Source organism: Rhinolophus sinicus, chromosome 6 (genome assembly GCF_057876585.1).
Source record: "Rhinolophus sinicus isolate RSI-liver-muscle chromosome 6, RSI-T2T, whole genome shotgun sequence".
NCBI classification, from domain to species: Eukaryota; Metazoa; Chordata; class Mammalia; order Chiroptera; family Rhinolophidae; genus Rhinolophus; species Rhinolophus sinicus.
The window spans coordinates 12,257,916-12,280,203 of record NC_142506.1 but is presented as its reverse complement, the minus strand read 5'-3'; the positions used below and the strand labels follow the sequence as shown (position 1 = coordinate 12,280,203).

The following is a 22,288-nucleotide window of genomic DNA, read 5'->3' as shown; positions in this document are numbered from 1 at the left end:
AGGAGGCTGGAACACTAAGCATGAAATGGTACAGTCATACACTGCTTAACGATGGGGATACGTTCTGAGAAATGTGTCCTTAGGTGATTTGGTTCCTATGCAGGCATCACAGAGTACATTTACACAAACCTAGATAAAGCCCAATACACACCCAGCCTACATGGTTCAGACTATTGCTCTTAGGCTAGAAACCAGAACAGCATGTTACTGTACTGAATACTGTAGGCAACTGTAACACAGGGGTATGTGTATACTTGTATCTAAACACAGAAAAGTTTAAAGTATAGTATGAAAGATAAAAAATGATTCACCTGCATAAGGCACTTACCATGAAGGGAGCTTGTAGGACTGGACGCTGCTCTGGGTGAGTCAGTGAGTGAGTGGTGAGCGAATGCGAAGGCCTAGGACATACTGTACATTGCTGTACTTTATAAACCGTACGCTTAGGCTACACTAAATTTCTAAAACAACAGGAGGCTAAATCAAGCACAAGAGGAAATGATGCAATTAAGAGACATGGTAAATACGAGATGTATGAGGCTGCTGCCAGTGTAACACATACTGGTTTGACAGCAAACTTTTTTCATAAGTAGAAAGAGTACACTCTAAAACAAGGATTAAAAGTATAGTATAGTAAACACATACATCAGAAACATAGTTCTTTATTATCATTATCATTACATACTGTACATAATTGTCTGTGCTATACGTTTATATAACTGACAGCACAGTAGGTTTGTTCACATAAACATCGCCAGAAATACGTAACACGTTGCACTAGGATGTCAGAATGGTTAGGTCGGTTAGGACGTCACTAGGTAATAGGAACTTTTCAGCTCCATTATAATCTTCCAGGATCACTGTCCAATCCATCATTGACTTGAGGTCTATTATGCAGTGTAAGACTGTATTTATTTTGCTTGTGATACTAAACAGCCGGAGAGTCTTTGAGAATCAGTTAAGTTGCTCACCGGCAGTGATGGCTCTCAGGATGGAGCTTTCAAGGCAACCTGATGCAAGCATGTTCTAAGTCACAGATTTCCAGACCAGAAAGAGACCTAGTCTAGTAGGAGTCACAATTCCTGGGTCCTAGAATAATAACTTAGTTACTTAGTGGTTTAGAGTTGACGATGCATTTTAACATATATTCTCCTCTGTGCGGTATTCCCTTCACCTGTAACATTCTTCCTCAGGTACTGAGTTTTATTTCACTAGTTTCCACTTACTCTTTAGGTCTTATCTTCAATGTCCTTAGGGAAGTTTTTTTCTGGCACCCTTAGAGCGGCTTGGTTTCTGTAGTGATTATGGTGAAGCAGGATAGATATTGGTTGTCAAGCACACCATTTCATTTCTCCCTCTTGTGATAACAGCCTCTCCTTTGGGGGAAAATTTCCTCCTTTCTGGGTGGTTTTGCTGGGGCTATTAATCACACTGCCAGCCTCACATCCCCACAGGGTTGCCAGGTAACAAGGCGGAGCCGATCATAATCTCTACCATCTGGTGCAGTGATTAGTCCATAGATAGGCATGTGAACTAAATGGGGCCAATCAGGGTCTTCTCTGTTACTCATCAAGGGAGACCTTGAGAGAGAGGGTGTCTTTCTTCTGATGAGGCTGCTAAGCCAGAAGCATGTGCATCGAGAGATACCAGAGGCTTTTTCTTAGCAGCATTGAGGAAAACTATCAGTATTAGGAGAGAAAGAAGGCACGGCCCCACCGGAAGTAGTGGTGAGTAATGGAAGAAGAATGAGAGCTCTCTCTAGAAATGCACTCCACATACCATAAAATGGACCCTTTTAAAGTGTACAATTCAGTGGTGCTTACTTTATTCACGGATTTGAGCAACCATCACTATTATCTAATTCCAGAACATTTTCATCACTCCAAAAGGAAACTCCGTAACCTTTAGCAGTCACTCCCAATTCCCCCCTCATCCTAGCCCCTGGAAACCACTACTTTATTTCTGGAAACCACTACTTTATTTCTGTCTCCATGCGTTTGCCTATTCTGGATATTTTATAAAAATGGGATCATATAATATTTTACCCCTTTTGCCTGCCTTCTTCCACTTAATGTAATGTTTTCAAGGTTCATCCACATTTCAGCATGTATCAGTACTTCACTCCTTTTTATGGCTGAATGATATCCCACTGTATGGATAGACCATATTTTGTTCCTCCGTTCATCAGTTGGTAGACATTTTCTCGTTTTTGACTATTAGGAATAATGCTGCTATGAATTTTTCATAGACTAGTACATGATTGTAATATCGTATTTTGCCGTGTATAACGCGCACCCACATTTTTGGCCCATCCTTTCAGGGAAAAAAATGTTTCGTTTTAACTTTTTAATTCAAATTTTTGTTTACATTTAGGTACTTGTTTTTTGTATTATAAAGGCATTTTATCATTTTTTTAAACATATTATGGTACAAGAAATTGTATGTAACAAATAATTACAAAACACAAGAACAGATACAAGGTACAAGAAATTTTATGTACTGGTAACAAATTTATGATATTTACATATCACAGAAGGCCAAGAACTCTTTGTCACTGCAAGTTCATTGTTAAGTTCAACAAAACCGATTATTGTATTCCAGGGTATTATTTTGCATACGGATATCCTTATTGATTTCTAGAGTTACACTTTTAACTCATGGGCATAAATAAAAGAATTAAAGACATTTATATAGATATGGAATTAGTACCGTACCACCCACATATAATACGCATCCTTATTTTTCCCTCACAAATTTGGGCAAAAAAGTGTGCATTATACATGGCAAAATAAAGTAAATTATTTTTGTGATAATTTGTTAATGTCTGTCTTTCCCATCAGATTATAAATCTGTGAGTACAGGAGAGCTTAGATAGTGCCTAACAGTTAGTAGGTGTTCAATGATTACATATTTGCTGAGCGAATAAATGAAAAACACAGGAGTATGATCCCCATTTTATAGACAGGGAAGCTAAGGGGCAGGAGATTAAGTAACTTGACCAAATCATGTAACTAGCACACCCATCAGACATCCTAATTATAAACAACAGCAACTAACTATGGCTGATTTGAGAAGAAAAGTATTTTATTGAAAGGCTATTGGGGAACTCACAGAATCACCAAGGAGACCCAGGCTTAGAAAATGAATTGAAACAAGGGAGGCAAGATGGCTGCCAGGACCAAGGCCAAAATCACGTCTGGGAAGCGACCTAGGGAGGATACTGCTGACATCTCCTCTGACCAGAGGCCATTACCAGTGTACCACTGCCACCATCACTGTCCCTAAATAGCAGACGTTGCTGCTACTGCTGCTGGCTTCACCAAAATTCCTTTCCAATTGACCCAGTTTTTTGTATCACCAGGTTCTTTTGACTGAAAACCCATGGGCCCATCTGATTGGCCGTGACTTAGCTGCAAGGGAAGCTGGAAAGTGAGTATCTGGCCTTTTAGACTTCTATAGGGGAGGTGGGCTCTGCCTTACCCCAGCACTCTTAGTGGGCAGTTCTCTAGAGCAGGAAGATTTAGTGTTGGGTAGAAAAAAAAAAAAATCACTCTAGTAATAGGTGGAAAGCCAGATCTCCAAATTGAATACATTATAGTTGTTTGATAGTTTCTGACAAAAAGCCCAGTTCTCTGAATCTTTTGAGTCTGTGAAACCCTTACTGTGTTATTTTTTTATCGACTCCCCACTCTCCAAATGTCAGGTGTCAAAGCTATGACAGGTCATTATGTACTCAAGAGACCTATTAATTTCTTATCTATCCCCACCTTTTATTTTAAAAGCAAATCCTGCCAGAACACAAGAGCCTTTTTTAAATGTAAGCAGAATCAAATGCCTTAAAAAACAAGTAAAAAAACAAAACAAAAATATCCAGAAAAATATGAGGGCTTCAGCCTCTGATCTTGCCATGCACATGTGATTGGGGGCGTTTCCCTGTTGCTTTAGACCTTGAGAGGACTGGCCTGATGGCAGTGTTTGTCTCTCACCCTCTGTTGAAACACATATGGCTCTTTCCTTGGTTGATATCCCCAGGACTTTTTGTGTGTCAACTCTCTCAACATACCCCGAAGGGAAGCTGGCCCCACACTATCCATCTGGTGCTGATGGAAACAGAGATGTTGCACCACCTGAGAGATTTCATCCTGAATTAAGCAGTCATTGATTAGATCTGTGTAAAAATGCACCAACTCTCCTCTGCCTTTGGGCACCTGGATAATTAAGCTGCATAATTATTCACAACCACTAAGGAGATGCCAACCTCTCTCGAATTTAAGCCAAGAGACCTCAGGTTTGCTAGACCATAGGGGAAGGACATTCCAGAGGACAAGGCCACCTCTCTTAATCCTGGGTATTTCAGCTGGAGGGATCTTAGAGATAATCCAGCTCTACCCTGACCATTTTATAGAAATTGGGGCCTACAGAGGTAAAGAAACTGCTCAAGGTTACAGAGCTTAAAAGTGGCAGAATCAAGGCAAAACTTTGGTTCTCCACCTCTAAAATAAAGGTGATAAAAATAATAAAATATTCGCCTGTGTATCACAAGCTTGTTCTGACCTTAAATAAGAAAATATATGTGGAAGCACTGTTATGCAAATGTTAGGTCAATTTAGCAGACCCTGAACAAGTGCTTAATCTCTGTGTGTCTCAATCTCATCACCTGTGAGGTGGGAATAATATCATCAGTCCCCTGTCATCAACCTGTGTGAGGATTAAGTTAGAACATGTGAATTACTTGGGATAGAACTTGGCACATTGCATGTGCTCAATGAATGCTAGCTATTATGTTCGTTTATTGAATCTAACTCCCAAAGGAAACTTTAATTAGGTCCTGTTACTTGACTGATAAATTAAAAAGTTAATTGACTCACTTACTCTCCTCCAAATTTTCTTCTTAGAAATTTGTTCAAAAGCTAAGGTCTCACTGTGCTCTTTTAATGAGACCCAGGAACAGTAGAGAGGGCTGTCTTAGAGACTGAGGGGCTTGGCTGTACCACCTGTCTGAACGTGCAGCCTCTGGGTGTTGCCCTGCAGGTGAACATGTTTCAAATCCCGGCTCTGTCAGTTGCAGGGTGACCCCTTCCTTTGGGCATCCATTTCCTCAACTGTAAAAAGGGGATAAACAGGCTGTTCTTAATTCTAGATATCTTTGTAGAAGTTGTAGGCATTGAACCTGAATTTATTGATTTCCTAGAACAAGATGGTATAAGTCAAGCCTGTGGATTCTAGAGCTAGAGTCCTTGGTTTCAAGGGCAGTCATCAGTGACTGGGCAAGTTATTTAATCACTTTAATCAGTTACTTAAGCCTCAGTTCTCTGATCTGTAAAATGGGATGATAACAGTACTTCCTTCAAGACTTGCTGTGAGGATTAAATTAGATAATACATGTAAACTATTCGGCATAGTGTCTGGCACCCTGTAAGTTCCTACTGAAATATTGGCTATAATAATAACAGCTTCTGGAAGATGTTTGTTTCTAAAGCTAACCTCCTAGTATTAACCTCCCAGTATCTTTCCTCCATATTTTCCAGTTTTTTTCCTTTGAAGTCAAGTCCAAAGTTTTGATTAACTGAGAGTTCTGGTTGATTGAAGACTGGTTAATCAAGAGTTGGCTCACCTCTATTTTTGTGGTTCATGCATATTTATGGTAGAATTTGCAAAGGGCTTGCTGGGCATCATATGGCACTTGCCTTGAGCATATTCATTCTGAGGGCAGGACATAAATGTGGGTTCCCACGAAATGGCCACCGCTCTGAAAGCCTTAAGGCAAGTTGGCCTCTGGGAGATCCAAATTAGACAATATCTTACCAGAAGTAGAAGCAACTTCTTAAGAAAAAGAAAAATATATCTAATATCACATTTTGTTTGAGTGCATGAGGGAATATATTTTTCTTGGAGGTAAATAAAAAAGAAGCAACCACCCCGTTTACACAAAAGTAATAAATAGTAATGAAATCTCCTGTGAACAGCCACTTCTTAGCAACCTGGACCCAGAAGATGTAGGTTCAAGTCAAGGGTGGTGGAATAATATTAGATGCATCATATAAAAACACAAAGAACGCGGAGAACTGGTTATGGATTTATGACATGTTTATGAGGCTGAATATTTGGAGTTTTAAGAGCCTCCTTCCCATGGCTTTGCAAGGAAAGGCAGCTCTAGAGAATGTTTCTACTCAGCCTTCCGGAGATGAGGGAAGGGGGTGGGGAGGAGGAAAAGGGGCCGTTCATTTGGTGATGGAAGAGCAGCTGAACTTGCTCCAGAGTCTCAGCCCCTTTGCACAGGAAGCCAACTAAAGGGTCTTGGTGTTAGGTCAGCATCTGGGAAAAGTGGTCTCACTGAAAGAGACGTCCTGAGGTGTCCTGACTCCAGCCAGCCTTTGGGTTCTTGGCCATGGAGTCCTTGGCACATTGGTAATGGAACCATTTGTCTTCACAGCTCTCAGTTGTCCTTGCACAGTCCCCGGTCCACTTTGTAACATCACTGCTCCTCCCACCTTGCTGTCTGGTGACCTCTGCCTATGCCGCCTATACGGTCCCCTAATGGCACCTTCCCCCAGGCCTTCTGTTGGGGGTTCTCTGCCCTCACCATCCTCCCATTCATCGAGTTTATCACCCTGTCTCAGATCAACCAATTACGTGTATGTTACGTAACTACTACTGATACTAAGCATTGAGCACTGACTGTGTGCTCATTGCGAGGTCCTTTATAGAGATTCTCTAAAATGCTTACAAAATTCTATAGCGATGGGTATTTGTAGCTCCATTTTTCGTATGAGAAAGCTGAAGCTTAGTTCCTTGACTTATCCAAAGTCGTGCAACGAGTTAGTGGCAGAGTCAGAATTTAATCCTAGACCCTCTCTTTTAAAGATTTGAGCTCTTTCTACAACCTCAGTGGTCTTCCAGCTCTGAGTCACTATGGGGCTTTTCTCATAACAGAGTCATAGAAAAGATAAAAAGAAGGTGAGCTGTCCTGTGGGGATCAGAGGTGGGTACTCTTGTCATATGTTGACAGTCGTTCATTTTGAGTTCACTGCTACGTAAAATTTCTGTATTAATTGATTCAGTGGGATTGAGTTATTTTTGAGCACATACCTACTTGTAGGCAAGTCTCTGGCAACTAACTTACCCTCTGTGGGTTGGTAAAGGCCTCCTGGTAGACAGTAGTTGGGTTAAGTTGAGATAATGATGTAAAGTGTGTGGTACTGGGTGGCACTCCATGAATGGCAGTACTTACTATGATTTTACACTTGATTTTAGTCAAAATACCAAGATTACAAAGATGCATTTCTCATTTAATGAAGGACCTAAGAGAATGCGGTTTTCTTCAAAGACAGCTGAATCCACCTGGGTCTTATGGACTCTTCAGCCCCGCACAGCAGAGAAGGTCCCATCTACCTGGGAAAACGTAAAGGGTGCTGGTAGATGTTTAAATCTGGGAACAGATACACACAGCTGCTTTCATGAGCCAGGCACCCTCCTGGCAGAGAATTTTGAAATGGGACACTTGTATTAGGAAGGCAGCTTCCCAGGTGCTTTGTAAAATTCTTTAGTTGAGTTGTCATGTGGGGGCTCTCATTCTCTGCAGCTGCCACTCAAAGAAAGAAAACTGTTCTTTCTCTTAGATCTTCTCTGCCTCCTCTTCCCACGAGCTTCCACATGGATGGCCTACAAGAGCCATGGAGGTCTCCAGTTATCCCCGGAGTATTTGTTAGAGTTCCCAGCAGACACATAGGGAAAAGAGAAGTCAAGTTGCCAGGAAACAACTCTGATTTCACGAGGCATTTTCCATGCAGAGTAAGTGACTTGAAGAAATCGTATATGCCTTTGGGCTAAGCTAGGCCAAGTGAAGCCAGAATGTTTGAATATCGATGAGGGCATATAAAAGCTGAAAGGGTCTCATGGGTCCTGATCACTGAGAGCATTTGAGAGCTGAGATTCAGGAGACACTCCAGGACTCTGGGAAGTTGTTACTTGCCCCAACAGGTATTTCTTGAGTACATAAGTCAAGGCACTTTGCTGCAAGTGAAAGAAACTCAAATTAGTTTAAGGAAAAATAAAAGAGCAGAGGGAATTTATTGGCTCACATACATGAAAAGCCCAGGGGTGGCTCTCGGGCTGTGGGCATGGCTGGGGGCTCCATTTCCTCTGTCTGTTTCTCTGCATCTCACGTCCTTGCTCATGTGTGCACTGGCTACAACTCCTCCAGGCAGGTTTTTCTCAGTGGTGACAGAGGTGGCCAGTGGCACCTCCCAGCTTCCATTGTCTTCAGAGCTAGTGATCCTAAAAATAAGGGAGAACATCATTCCCAGAATTCCACCCCAGTTACCAGGAATGATGTGATTGACCTGGCTTGGGTGACATACCCATTTCCTGAGCAATTGCTCCGTCCAGGAGAATTCCGACTGGCACCGTCTGAAGTTGAACAGATGGGGGCTGCCCCACCTGAAACATCTGGACTACACATAGGGGAAGGGACTAATCCTTCGGAGATGCTGGGCAGATAAGAAGGCTTACCTCCTCTACTATGAGCATCTCCCATGGCATCGTCGTGGTGGAACTGGGGGCCAGGATACCCACTCTCTGAGATCATGGCCTTGTTGGGGAGTGTGGCATGTCCTGCCTTTCTTCTATAGTGACAGAATTTTTGCCATGGTTGCCTATTGTAGGCAGAATAATGCTCCCTTCCCCCAAAGATGTCCATGTCCTAATACCCAGGACCTATGAATATGTTACATTACATGGCAAGGGGGAATTAAGATTACAGGTTAAACGAAGGATGCTAATCAGAGGGCCTTAAAATAAGGAGAGTAGCCTAGATGATCCAAGTGGGTCTAATGTAATCACATGAGTCTTTAAGTGGGGGAAGAAGGTAGCAGAAGAGTGAGAACCAGAGAGATGGCATTGGGAGAAACATTCACCTGCCCAGTGCTGACTTTAAAGATGGAAGGAAGTCATGACCTAGGAAATGTCAGTGACCTCTAGAAGCTGGAAAAGGCAAGACATGGATTCTCCCCTAGAACCTTCAGAAGGGAACCCAGTCCTGTCAATACCTTGATTTTAGCCCAGTGAGAACTATTTCTCACTTCTGACCTCCAGAAATGTACGATAATAAATTTGTGTTGTCTTACACAAGTAACTTGGTGGTAATTTGTCACAGCAGCAATAAGAAACTACTACACTGCCCAGACTGAAAGGGACATTGCTCAGCCTTCTCTGCATCCAAGTGTGGCAATGAGTTCTGGGTGTAGATGGAGCAGTTGTGGGGCAGCTCCTGGGAATCTCAGGCCGCAAGCAGCATCCCCCTTCCCTTCTTTTTCATCTCTCTTCCATCCTGCTGCCTAGCCGTGGATGCCAATTGGACCACAAGGATGAGGCCCCACCCTATAGAAGGTGGAGGCGTGAGCTGGAAGGAGCAGAGCCACACGCCAGCCTTGGCATTTCTACTTCCACATCGTGACCTGAGTAGAAAGAAATGAATTTCTAGCTCGGTCAAGCCGCTGTTATTATGGGTGTTTGCAGAACTCACAGCTGGAGCCAATCCCAATTATTGTAGAAAGAAATGACATTAACCCTGACTTTTCAGGAGGTCTGACAGACCCAGTGTCTACAAGGTGAGAGCACCCCAAGGGTGTCCCAGTGATGGGTCAGAGTTCCTCCCTGATCCCGAGCTCTCCCCTACACCCAGCATCTTTTCCATCCTGTGCTGCATTCTTGGCTGCACAGCCCTCATCTCCAGCCTGTCTCTTACCTTTGCTGTTGGTATCTATTCTTAGGCAGCAACCTTAGCCAACCTTGATTCAGCTTGATGCTCTGGCTCTCTGAACCCTGTGCTGCCTTGGGAAGCACCCATGATCCAGTTCTGGCCCCGTGAACTCACCCCTACCCTGGCTGGCCTTCCCTTACATCCCACTCAGGTAAAGCTAAACAAGAATGCAAGATTTAATTAGCATTGTAGACCTTGTCTCCACGTCTCTGTGTGTGACTTCAGAGGAAATTATAGTTATAATAGTTAACATTTATTGAGCACTTCCCATGGGACATAAAATGGATTAAGTGCTCTATATTTTAGTTTCATTTAATCCTCAGAACCACACGAGAGGGTAGGTATTAGAGTTATGTTACAGATAAAGAAACTGAAGCTGTCTTAACAGAAAAGTTAAATAGTTTGTCTGAGGTCACTCAACTGCTAAGTGAGAGAACCGGTGTGCAAAGCAGGCAATCTGATTTCAGAGCCCACGCGGTGCTACCTTAGGTGTCCTGCTTGCTGAGCCCCGCCACTGTCATCTTCTGAGCAGCACTTCACTCAGCAAAATGTTTAGATGATGGTGATAATGAGTCAGGGTATCAGGCAGGGCGTCCATGTCTGGTTGTGTGGCCTGTGCACTGCACAACTCCGGAGGTTGTCACTCACATTGTCAGCAATGTGAATTGTAAACCCTGGGGTTCCACAGTGAACAACCTGCACAAATATACGTGGCCACTCCGAGGCCTTGGGACCTGCCAAACCGATAGCGAAAGGTCACAGGGACATGCCAGGAACTCAGCTGGGGAGCTATTAAAAACTGTGCTTGGGACTTGGTGTTGAAGATTAGCCATCGGGGAAACAAGCCAAGGTAATGGGAGACAGGAACGCAGAGCACTTTTGCTGGGGCAACCTGACAAATTCTGCTGGATCGTTTCTTTCACGCCCAGACCTGCATTAGATGACTCTTTAACACGCGGGAAGGAGTTAGTTTTGTTGTTGTATCACAAAAATAACACATGCATATCGACAGACATTTGGAAAATGCAGAAAAGTTTAAATAAGAAAATATTAGCCACCCATTGTCCACAAGCAGAGCAAACCACTGCTCATAGTTCACTGTTGTTTTTTTCCTCCAGGCTCTCCTCATTCTGTTTCTTGATGGATCCTATGGAGATAAATAGGTAGATAGATGTAGGTAGAGAAATCTGTCTCTCTGTGCGTGGCTGTCTTGAGTGTGGAGGGGCTGCTGGGACGTGTAGGCCGGCACATAATCGTGACCTTGCACACCAGGGAGCTTGGTGACCTTCCAAATGATAAACTGGTCCTCCTGAAAGGTGATGTAGTTCAGCCTTCTCCTCTTCATCACCTTCTGCTCCACGTTGATAGCATGAATACGTTTTCTAGATGAGGAACTAAGACTTAGGCAGGTAACTTGACCTGCTTGGGGTCATACAGTGAGGCAGTGGCATACTGGGTCCAGAACTTGGGGCTCCTGACTGCTTTCCAAGAATGCAGCATGTTCCAAAATGGGTGTAGTGGAAGATCAGATTTACCATATACTGTGGAATAAAGAATTGTTCCATGGTCCATGCAGCACTTTGGTCAAAGCCTCACATTGTGATCCTCTCTGAGATTCACAAATATCTTAGCAGACTGAAAGCTCTGAGAAGGCCTGCAGCAAAGGAAGCTATTGAACTTGGTTAAATTCACTGTATCTTTTTTTTAAAGATTTTTTTTTTTTTTAATTGGGGAAGGGGAACAGGACTTTTTTGGGGAACAGTGTGTACTTCCAGGACTTTTTTCCAAGTCAAGTTGTTGTCCTTTCAATCTTAGTTGTTCAATCTTAATTGTGGAGGGCGCAGCTCAGCTCCAGGTCCAGTTGCTGTTAGTTGCAAGGGGCGCAGCCCACCATTCCTTGCGGGAGTCGAACCAGCAACCTGTGGTTGAGAGGACGCGCTCCAACCGACTGAGCCATCTGGGAGCTCAGCGGCAGCTCAGCTCAAGGTGCCGTGCTCAATCTTAGTTGCAGGGGGCAGAGCCCACCATCCCTTGCGGGAGTCGAGGAATCAAACTGTCAACTTTGTGGTTGAGAGCCCACTGGCCCAAGTGGGAATCGAACCGGCAGCTTTCAGCATTAGGAGCACAGAGCTCCAACCGCCTGAGCCACCAGGCCGGACCCCCCAATTCACTGTTTCTTGAATTTGTGTGGACACGGAACTCTTTTCTCATTGATCATTTAGTCATGTCTTGAGGAACATATCTGGGTAGAGAGAGGCTGTGTCATACTGTACTGCCTGTCCACTTAGGCCAGAAAGGATACCCGACGACATAAGAAATGTCATATTGAGTCAGAGCCACAATCCTTCTAGCCCAGGAATGGGCTCTCTGACAGGGCCACCAATAAAAGTATTGCAAGATTGTGTGGCTTCCCGCCACTGAGGCCAGGCTTAGAGGCTGGAGACTGGGTTTTCCTTAATAATGGCCTCATAGCTTACTATGACACCGTTGTCCCCAAAAGTGCCCCGAAACTCTTGAAAAGTTCCAATAGCTTACACTAAATAAGTTCCACGTGAGCAAGTTCTTGTGTGTCTTATTTATCTCTGTATCCTCACTGTCTAGAATGATGCCTGGTACATAGTAGGTACTCAACAAAGACCTGCAGAATGAGTGGAATTAAATTTCTAATTACTTTTGGGAGTTGCAGAATTCCGAAATCCTTTCCTCTGACTGACATAAAATCTTTAACTTTCCCCTTCCAGGCTCTGAGACTTAAAATCTGTGGCTTAGATTTAGCAGATGTATATTGAATGCTTCAAGTATGCAAACCCTGTGCTAGATATGTTCCCATATAAATAATCTCTCATTTGATATTTTCAATGACCCGGTAAGGTACTATAATCTCAATTTTCCAGGTGAGGAGGCTGAGGCTTGCAGGTGTTAGGTGACTCAACCAAGGTGACGTTCTTAGTAAGTGACAAAGCTGAGGTTTGTGACTCCATGGTCAGAGCTAGGTGTAGTTTGTTAATGGGACAAGCAAAGCAGACTTGAGATGCATCAACCAGAGGCCGGCTTCAGAGGAAGAGCCTCCAGGTTATAAAGGAAGGCACTTCCTCTTCAGAAAAGTTGTCTGCATCTGCAGCAAGCACTGGTCATGATGACTGTCCTGGGTGCTAAGTGGGGACCCCAGGCCACCTGTCATGTGCCTTTGTGGAAAATAATGGCCGAGTCACTCTGAACCTTGAGACACATGAATAGTTCCCAGCTGATAGAACAGCTGAAATCCTAAGCCTCCCAAGCCTTGGTTACCGCAACACAGTTCCATAACACACCAGCATGACTATGAATTTCCCTGTCCACTCAGCAAGTTGCTATTTCTTTTTCCATCCAACCCTTTAAATGCCTAGGCATTGATCTTATTGGCACCAGAATAACTTTTTCAGTTTAAGAATTAAAGAAAGGCAACCATTGTAACACCTGGTTGCTCTCTGAAAACTGTCTGTTCCTTTGAGCTAGAGCAAGTGAAAGTGTATAGTTGGATGGGATGACTGGTGGGTAGAGGAGTGTGTCTCAGTGGATTCTTAGGATGTAAAAACTAGGAGGAACCCTAGAGATCATTTGATTCCTCCTCTTATAGAAGTTGCCCAAGATCACGTCGCTGTTGGGCTTCAAACTTAAGTCTCTTGATTCTTGATGCCGTTTTCATTATTCCCTGCTATTTTCAATACACTCCTGCTCCATCGTTCATGCTGTGTGACCTTATGCAAGCATTTAACCTCTCTGTTCTTTGCTCCTCTGTAAAATGCAGACAAACATAGTTACCTACCTCATGGAGTTATGGTAAGGAATAAATGAGATTTTTCCTATAAAGTGGTTTCCCCAAGTGTCTGGCATACATAATTGCTTAGTAAATTACAGATTAAAATTTAAAAAAAAAAAAATTTCAATTGCAGTTGACATTCAATATTATTTTTATATTAGTTTCAGGTGTACAGCATAGTGATTAGACATTTATATGATTATGAATTGACCCCCTCTGATAAGTCTAGTACCCACCTGGCATTATACATAGTTATCACAATATTATTGACTATAATCCCTATGCTGTACTTTATATCCACGTGACTATTTTGTAATTGCCCATTTGTACTTCTTCACCTTTTTCACCCAACCCCCTGGAGCCCCCCTCTCATCTGGCAACCATTAGTTTATTCTCTGTACCTATGAGCCTGTTTCTGTTTTGTTTGTTCGTGTATTTTGTTTTATAGATTCCACATGTAAATGAAATCATATGGTATTTGTCTTTCTCTGTTTGACTTACTTCACTTAGCATAATACCCTCTAGGTCCATCCATGTTGTCACAAATGGTAAAATTTCATTATTTTTTTGTGGCCAAGTAATATTCCATTGTATATACAAATATGTACCACATCTTCTTTATCTGGTCATCTATTGATAGACACTTAGGTTGCTTCCATATCTTCACTATTGTAAGTAATGCTGCAATGATCGTAGGGATGCATATATCTTTTTGAATTAGTGTTTTGGATTGCTTTGCATAAATACCCAGAAGTGGAATTGCTGGTCAAAAACTAATCAAAACAGGATGGTACTGGCATAAAAACAGACGCATAGATCAATGGAACAGAACAGAGAACCCAGAAGTAAACCCCCACCTATATGGTTAGTTAATCCATGACAAAGGAGGCAAGAATATACAGCAGGGTAAAGTCTCTTCAATAAATAGTGTTGGGAAAAATGGTGTTGGGAACACAGGCAAAAAAAAAAAAAAAGAAACAAAGAAAGAAAGAAACTAGACCATTTTCTTACACCATCTATAAGAACAAACTCAAAATGGATTAAAAGACTTAAATGTAAAACCTGCAACCATGAAACTACTAGAAGAAAGCATAGGCAGTAAACTCTTTGACATTCCTCTTAGGAATTTTAAAAAAATATATATCTCCTTGGGCAAGAGAAACAAAAGAAATAATAAAGAAATGGGACTACATCAAACTAAAAATTTTTGCATAGCAAAGGAAACCATCAACAAAATGAAAAGATAACCTATAGAATGGGAGAAGATATTCACTAATGATATGAGTTAATACCCAAAATTTATAAAGAACTCATACAACTTACCACCAAAAAACCCAAACAATCCAATTAAAAAATGGGCAGAGGACCTGAATGGACATACAGATGGCCAACAGACATGAAAAGATACTCAACATTACTAAACAGAGAAATGCAGATTAAAACCACTCTGCAATATCATCTCATACCTGTCAGAATACCTGTCTATCATCAATAAATCAACAAACAAGTGTTGGTGAGGATGTGGAGAAAAGGGAACCATTATGCACTGTTGGTGGGATGGAAAATTCATGCAACCACATGGAAAACAGTATGGAGGTGACTCAAAAAATTAAAAATAGAATTGCCTTATGACCCAGCAGTTCCACTTCTGTGTGCATTGTGCTTTGACATATTAACTAATGACAGTATGTAGCCATCATAATATTTTTCAAGACTTAGAGAAAACCTTTTCTTTGTGAACATTTTCAAACACACACAAAATAGAAAATGTAATAATGAAATCCTGTGTGCCTATCATTCAACTTCAACAGTTTTCAGCATTTTGTCAAAACAAGACTTTAAGAACTATTTTGTCATTAACTCCTTTTAAAAATTTTCTATATTGGTATGTTTTATAACGTATATGAAATATACAGTATATATGAATATAAAAATATGCAGTGCTTAAATTTACATAAATTTACATAAAGGTGTCTATGCAAGGATCCACATAAATCTCTTGCCTGACTCCTCATCACCCTCCTTTGCTCTCTCTGCTTTGGCCTCAGTGCCAGTTTGCAGTGCAAACTTTTGCACGGTGCCCATGTTGACCCATGTTTCCTCCTGCCCAGGGCCTTTACATATTCTTCCTCTGCTTCCCATTTCAGTTCCGGTTCCACTTTCTTAGGGAATCCTTTCCTTCCTTTTAGCCCAGGTCGGGTTTCCTGAATGTGATCCATTCTCAAGGAATTTAATTCTTTTCTTTCATTGTACTTGTCTCAATCTGTAATGTATAACTATAGACTCATTTGAGTGATGACATATGTCTGTCTCTCCCCGTAGACGGAAATTTCCAAGAAGCCTACCTCCCCAGTATCTAATGCAGTGCCCAGCACATAGTAGGCATTCAACAAACTGCAGACTAAATGAAGGCTATATTATAGTGCAAGGTTAACACAGCACAGGGGTAAAGGGTGATCTCTGTAAACCACTTGGGAGGTGAGTCATCATTGCACAAGAAGTGCAACACTGGAAGCGATAAGGAACAATGCAAGACAACAATTTGAGTTCACAGACAGTGCATGGTTAATTGCCAAACAAGTACAGTGGATGTCAAATGCATCAAGTTCAAAGAGAGAATGCTCTCCGTGGGGGTGGGCTGGGCTAGCTTCAGATGGTATTACCTTCTGAAATATAAAAGCCACATGTGAACAAGCACATATTGACATCCTGGAAGCTGAAATCCTTGCTCATGATACTGAAAGCATAATTTAATTTTGATTTACAAGAGTCTCCAATTCGACCCTGAAGTCATAATGATAATGTCATCTTCCTGGATCATTCCAACGTTGAATGAATCTGCCCTTTTCTCAGGCTCTCCATCTCCTTGAAGGTGGAGCTGGGCTTTATTAGCAGTAACATCCTTCCTTGGGTCTTGCAACCGTCCATCTCTCAGTTTGATTTCTGACTGGGCTCTCACATGATGTTTTTCATGGTTTTGTAATAAAGGGATTTGTTTTCATATGCTCTGGTAAATAGAGAACCAACTCTCGGTATTCATTTAGAGGCCGGTAGGCTGATTTACGAAGCCCAGCTTGACATACATATGATCTGAGCTTGTTTTTGCCCAACAGAAGCTCTGTTTGCAACTGTTTTAGTTTCAACATACACATGTTTATTTATTTTCCTGGTTTCTTACTTGTCTCCTGCCATTAGAATATGAGCTGCGAGATAGCAAGCTCCTTAACTGTCCTGTTACCATGGTAACCTCAGTACCTAGGACAGGGCCTGGGGCAGAGCAGGTACTCAACAAACATCTGTAGGGTGATGTTCTGAAGGAGAGTGGGGTTCATGGTTGTGTCTGAAAGGACATCAGCCCAAAGCCTCCATTATTTTAAAATCTCTCAAGCTTGTGAGTAACGTGAAGGGAGAGGAAAATTTTTCCCCGTCTTCTTATTTCCTATGACATCACCTTAGTGCCATGTACTCACTATCGTCGAAAGCTGAGAGGACATCAACTCAATGACATCAAAGAGACTTCTGGATAGTCATTTGACCATGGTCGTGGAGGAGAAGGAAGAGCAGGTTGGAGAAGATTGTCTTTAAAATGAGTGGACCTTGAGGGAAGTTCCAGTTTCCCTTCTCACTCACTGAATCACTGGATTTCTCAGCCTCAGTTTGCTCATCTGTATAAGGGGGATATTAACAGCAGTTGTCTTTGTCCCAGAACTGTTGTGAAGCATTCTGTCTGGGAAGGGCTCTGTAAACAGTGACATGCCTAGAGATATGACTTGGGGTGGCCTCTGGCCAAGGCAATTAGGAAATCCTGGAAATTCCCATAGGGCTGTTGGCAGTGCTTTTGGCTTTCAGGCAGACACTGGCTCAGAAGCTGAACCTGTTGGGTCCAGATTTCCAGGTCTTTGCCTCCGTAAGCTCCTCATGTCATCACCTTCCTTTTTTACGCTGCTCCCCCCGTGGCTTTTTCCTCCCTCCTCTGCCTCCAGTCTCCGTTTATGCTGGCTCATCCAGTCTGGATTGCCAGATGAAACGTAACTTGATAGCCTGAGTTATGTAGAATTATATTCCAAAAACATCTCTGCGTTTCCTCAGGGGAGAAAGGAAAACAGGGAGCAGGGCACAAGAGGGCACAGAGGACACGTTAGCCATAGTCTACCTTTTCCGATATGAAATTTGGCCTATGGTTTCCTAAAGAAATTCCTTCAACCAATGGCAGCCCTATAGGTGGAATAAGGAGCCTCCTATTGGGTGTGGACTGAGGGGCACAGGAAGACCCCGCCCCAAGGTCTCTTATTGGCCTGAAATTCTCCCATTACGTGCACTCTTCGTTTTGAAGCCAACGTATTCCCATTGAAGATCAAAATTAACCATTATCACCTGAATTGGAATTAGGGTCATCTCAGATTCCAAGGGCCTGGAACACAGAAGGGACAACTTTTGATAGAAAAGACACCAGCAGAAAAGTACAACCTTGAGAGGACAACATGGAAGGTTGCCCAGAACAGTGGGGGGCATATAGAGCCTCAAGAACTGAGCCGGGGGGAGGATGGAAAAATTGAGATGGGGGAACAAGAGAAAGTAGTGCAAGTACTTATAAAATAAACTGTTTGTGTCACAGATCTGTTCAGAGTAACTATGATCTACCTTTAAATTTGTAAGCCTTCATAAACCTACAAGGTCAGACAATTAAGTTCGTGAATTCATCCTAGAAAAAATGCTACATCCCTCATTGCTGAATATCACTATGGTCACCTTCGAAGTACTCCCCTTCGGAAACTATGCACCGGCGCCAGGAAGTAGTCCACCCTTCAAAGAATTTTTGGAACTCTTCTTCTGGAATGGCCATCAGAGCTGTTGTCGTATTACCCTTGATGTCCTGAATGTCATCAACATGTCTTCCTTTCAATATTTTCTTTCTCTTCAGATAAAGAAAGAAGCCATTGGGGGCCAGATCAGGTGAGTAGGGAAGGTGTTCCAATACACTTATTAGTTTACTGGCTAAAAACTCCCTCACAGATGGTGCCACATGAGCTGGTGCATTGTCATGATGCAAGAGCCATGAATTGTTGGCGAAAAGTTCAGGTCGTCTAACTTTTTCCCCCGCAGTCTTATCAGCACTTCCAAATAGTAAACTTGGTTAACTGTTTGTGCAGTTGGTACAAATTCATAATGAATAATCCCTCTGATATCAAAAAAGGTTAGCCACATTGTTGCAACAAGTTTGTGAACTTAATTGTCTGACCTCCTATTAATTATTAATTGTTATGAATTAAGGTTAGTAGAAGCCTGGTTATTCTTAAATTTTAAGGTGCTCTTTATTTTGTCAAAATGAAAATAGTCCTGTTGACTTTTGGGATTTTCATTGTGACTTTATTTTCCTTCCATCATGGCTTCCTTATTATAAAACAATGCAGAGAAGACTGTGAATAGCTTCTGGCTTCTGTGCCTCATGCCCCCTCCTCGTGCCTGTGGTCCCACTCCGTGCCCTGGTCTGTGCCATCTCTGCACCTTTGCTTGGGCTTTTCCCTCTCCCCAGAATGCTCTCACTCTCCATCCGTGCCTGTTGGAACCCCTCAAGGTGGAGCCCCGAGTTTATCAGCCCAGGAAGTTTCTGGCAATTTCCGTGCCACATGCTGAGCGGTATTGTAGACGTGCCTCTCCTCTCATGCACCCACTTCACTCTCCCTGTCGCAGAGTTAAGGGCGTACTTGCTTTTCCACTCCACTCCCTGTCCCGTCCGCCTGGCTGAGTGAGATGTATGAGAGACTGGTGTTCTCATTGTTGCAGACCTCCAAGAGTGCTTAATAATGTCGGTTCAATGGAATTGTATGCAGCTGGTGTACAATGCATTTCTGTTGTGATTTCAGGAGCCCCAGAAGAAAATATCCAACCCCCTGACAGATGCCTGAAACCCCCCTTCCAGGTAAGGCTTTCGTTTCACTTCAAGCAGCTTACCGAAAGGGTGATCAGGTTTCCAGGTCTCCCGGAATATCTGAATTATAGATCAAGCATCCTGACCACAAAGATCTAAGGTGTTCTGTATTGAAATATATACTGTTTATCTAAAAAGATACTCTGTATTCCATACACTACACTGAGAGGTCTTATAGTGCAATCGTCAATCAAGCTTGGGGGCTCTGGAACCAGCCTGTGTTCAGATCAGTTGCTTGTCTGTATAGTTCCTACCACACAGGGATGTTGTGTGATTAAATGGGTTAATATTCATGAGGTGAGTAGAGCAGTGCCGGACACATGGTTGGTGTTTAGTAAATGGGGTTGTTGTTATTGTTGTTGTGTTATTATTGTTATTTCCCATCTAATTGGAATGTAACTATGCCCCTTTGTGCAGCCCTTTCTCTCACTCTGTACCCACCTTGAGACAAATTCAGCACCATATTGGTTCCCTCCTTCAAATCAAATTGAACTCCATGAGTTTTGGTGAGAGCTGCAGACTTTACTGAAGACTTCTTAGGGAAATTTGAATGATAATATTACATGCCACACAGCAAAACTTTAAAGAAAAGATTCCCTTTTTAAGTGTCTTTGTTCTTTCCCCAAAGATCCCTTTTCAACACCAGCAACCTTATCTCTCCAAATATCTCTCCTTTCCCCAAATATTCTCCCACCCCTTCCAGTAGCTTCTCGTGCTATCCAAACACATCCTCTTTGGGCTTCACTCTCCTTGGGAGGCAGGGAAAGTAGAGGACAAATAATCTTTTCCTCTCTCACATTTAGAATGTTAAGCAACAGAAAGTGCTGTTTATTACATAACACGTCCAAGACTAAGTGTGAATGCTAGATACCTGGAGTTAATGGATGACCCCAGCCTATAAAACCCATTTAGGGTTTTTTACCTGCTATGGCCAGGAGTGGGGGTGAGGGGTGGGGCTGGAGCTGATTCACACCAACTCACAAGAGCCAGCTGCTGTGCACACCCCTTCCCAGGAATGGGTGTACACAGGAATGCCACATTAGTAACTTAACAAATTGGCAATGGTGGGAGTATTTACACCATGGAAATGGGCAAATGCAGCAAAGCAGGACTTTCCCCTGAGAGTGGGCTGTTAAACATTTGCCAGCACCCCACGGCTGTAGCCACTGACTCTACACCTCTCTCTCGCTCTCATGCAACACCTCAGGGGCACCCTTGCTTGGCTTTCTGCTTCCTAAATTCCTTGTAGTCTGTGACAGGTACCGAGTCTATGTAGCTAAGGAGAATTGTTCTCAGTTTTGTAAGTTCTACCCCAGCCATCTTCCCGCCTTCTCTTTCTTGGCCTTATTGCTATTTGTTTTCCCTGGAATCTGAACTCTTCTTTCCTAGTTAATGAGCCTAGATCATACCTTGGGCTGCTTAAGTATCACTCTTTTTGTGTGTGTGTGTCTAAGTTCCTAGCATGCCACATGGCAGGGGGTTCATCAGTTATGACACAGAGTGCGCAGGATTTGATCACAGGAGTAGGTCAGTTGATGACGCTGGAGAAGTGACGTGACTCGTATGAGGATTGGGATGGTACCAGTTGCAGTTTCACTGTCAGCTGCCTCTCCCTGCGGTGCAGGAGTCAGTGGGTCTCCAGTGTAGCTGCACATTAGAATCCCCTGAGGAGTTTAGAAACTCCCAGGGCCCAAGTACAGCCCAGCCAATGAAATCAGACAGACACAGGTATCACGTGGCCTCTTAAGGTCTAGATGAGATTGACTTGAATTTCCCTTCCTCCGTCTGTGGAGGTCCCAGGGTCCTCCCTACTGACTATTCATTTTACATTCTCATGGTCACCTCTGTGCTGAAACCTTGTCTCTAAGGCACTGGTTTGGTTTAGGAATCCTCCTCTTACCATCCCACAGGTGCTTCTCTGTTTCATGAATTCATCCAAATGTCACTCCCTCGGGGAAGCCTTCCTTGACTCTCCAGACTAGGCCAGGTCCTCCTGTTCCATATATATTTTTAAATCATGCTCTATTTTTTTTTAGAGTACTAAAACCAGTTTGTGATTACATATTTAGATTGTATTATTTCATTAATTCGATTGTATACTCTATGAGGGCAGGGATTTTCTCTATTTCTTGTATCACTTAGACCAAGTGCTTAGACCCTTGTGCTTGGCACATAGAAGGTGCCCAGTGGATCACTGTTGAATGTTGTTGACGTTCGAATGGGAAGAAAAGAGACTGGGCCTCAGAAAGGGGCTGCGATCAGGAACAAAAAAGCCAATCCAGACGTCTTAGCCCAGCGTCTCTCGTTCCTTATGTTTCTGCACACCAGCCTTTTATGCTTCCCCGCCTACTTAGTAGGTAAGAGAAGGCTACCATATAGCTCCTCAATTTGCATCACCTCCATTTAAGAGAACTATTCAAACTGAACTAGACACTCTTAGCCCCAATTTCTAGGTGACTCCAATTGACTCAGGTGTCCAATCCTGATCCAGTCAACACTGATGGTCCCCTCACAGATATGAGGTTTGCTGGTAAGTGGTACACCTGGGGAGTCATATAAACTGGGCAAACACCCCAAAAGATATTCACCATAGCCTATACATAGAGTCACTGTCAAAAATAAACATTAACCTACAAATGGTGGTAAAGAACAGGAGAATGAGTGAGAAGAGACAGGTGGGTGCAGGTACCTGAGTGAAAGCAAGGAGTCCCCACCCATCGATTGGGGAATGGGTTATCAGCTTGTCTCCCTGGATCAGATGTTTAGATCTAATCCCAAGGGCTTGGAAAGGCCAAACATT

General features: G+C 42.8%; 1 protein-coding gene across 2 annotated transcripts in view; it reads left to right on the top strand.

The window, feature by feature from the left end:
- The window catches only part of NTAQ1 (N-terminal glutamine amidase 1), a 213,821-nt gene that overhangs the window by 97,301 nt on the left and 94,232 nt on the right, over window positions 1-22,288 (top strand). The window contains exon 6 of one of the 2 annotated variants that reach the window (XR_012490734.2): window positions 19,424-19,479. Coding sequence is in view for 1 of the 2 variants with exons in the window: in XM_088798963.1 (XP_088655089.1) it covers window positions 3,362-3,375 (14 nt within the window). In the remaining variant the exon portion in view is untranslated. Of the gene's footprint in view, window positions 1-3,361; window positions 3,391-19,423; window positions 19,480-22,288 lie in introns of those variants that run through there. The other variant, XM_088798963.1, reaches the window with a different exon arrangement.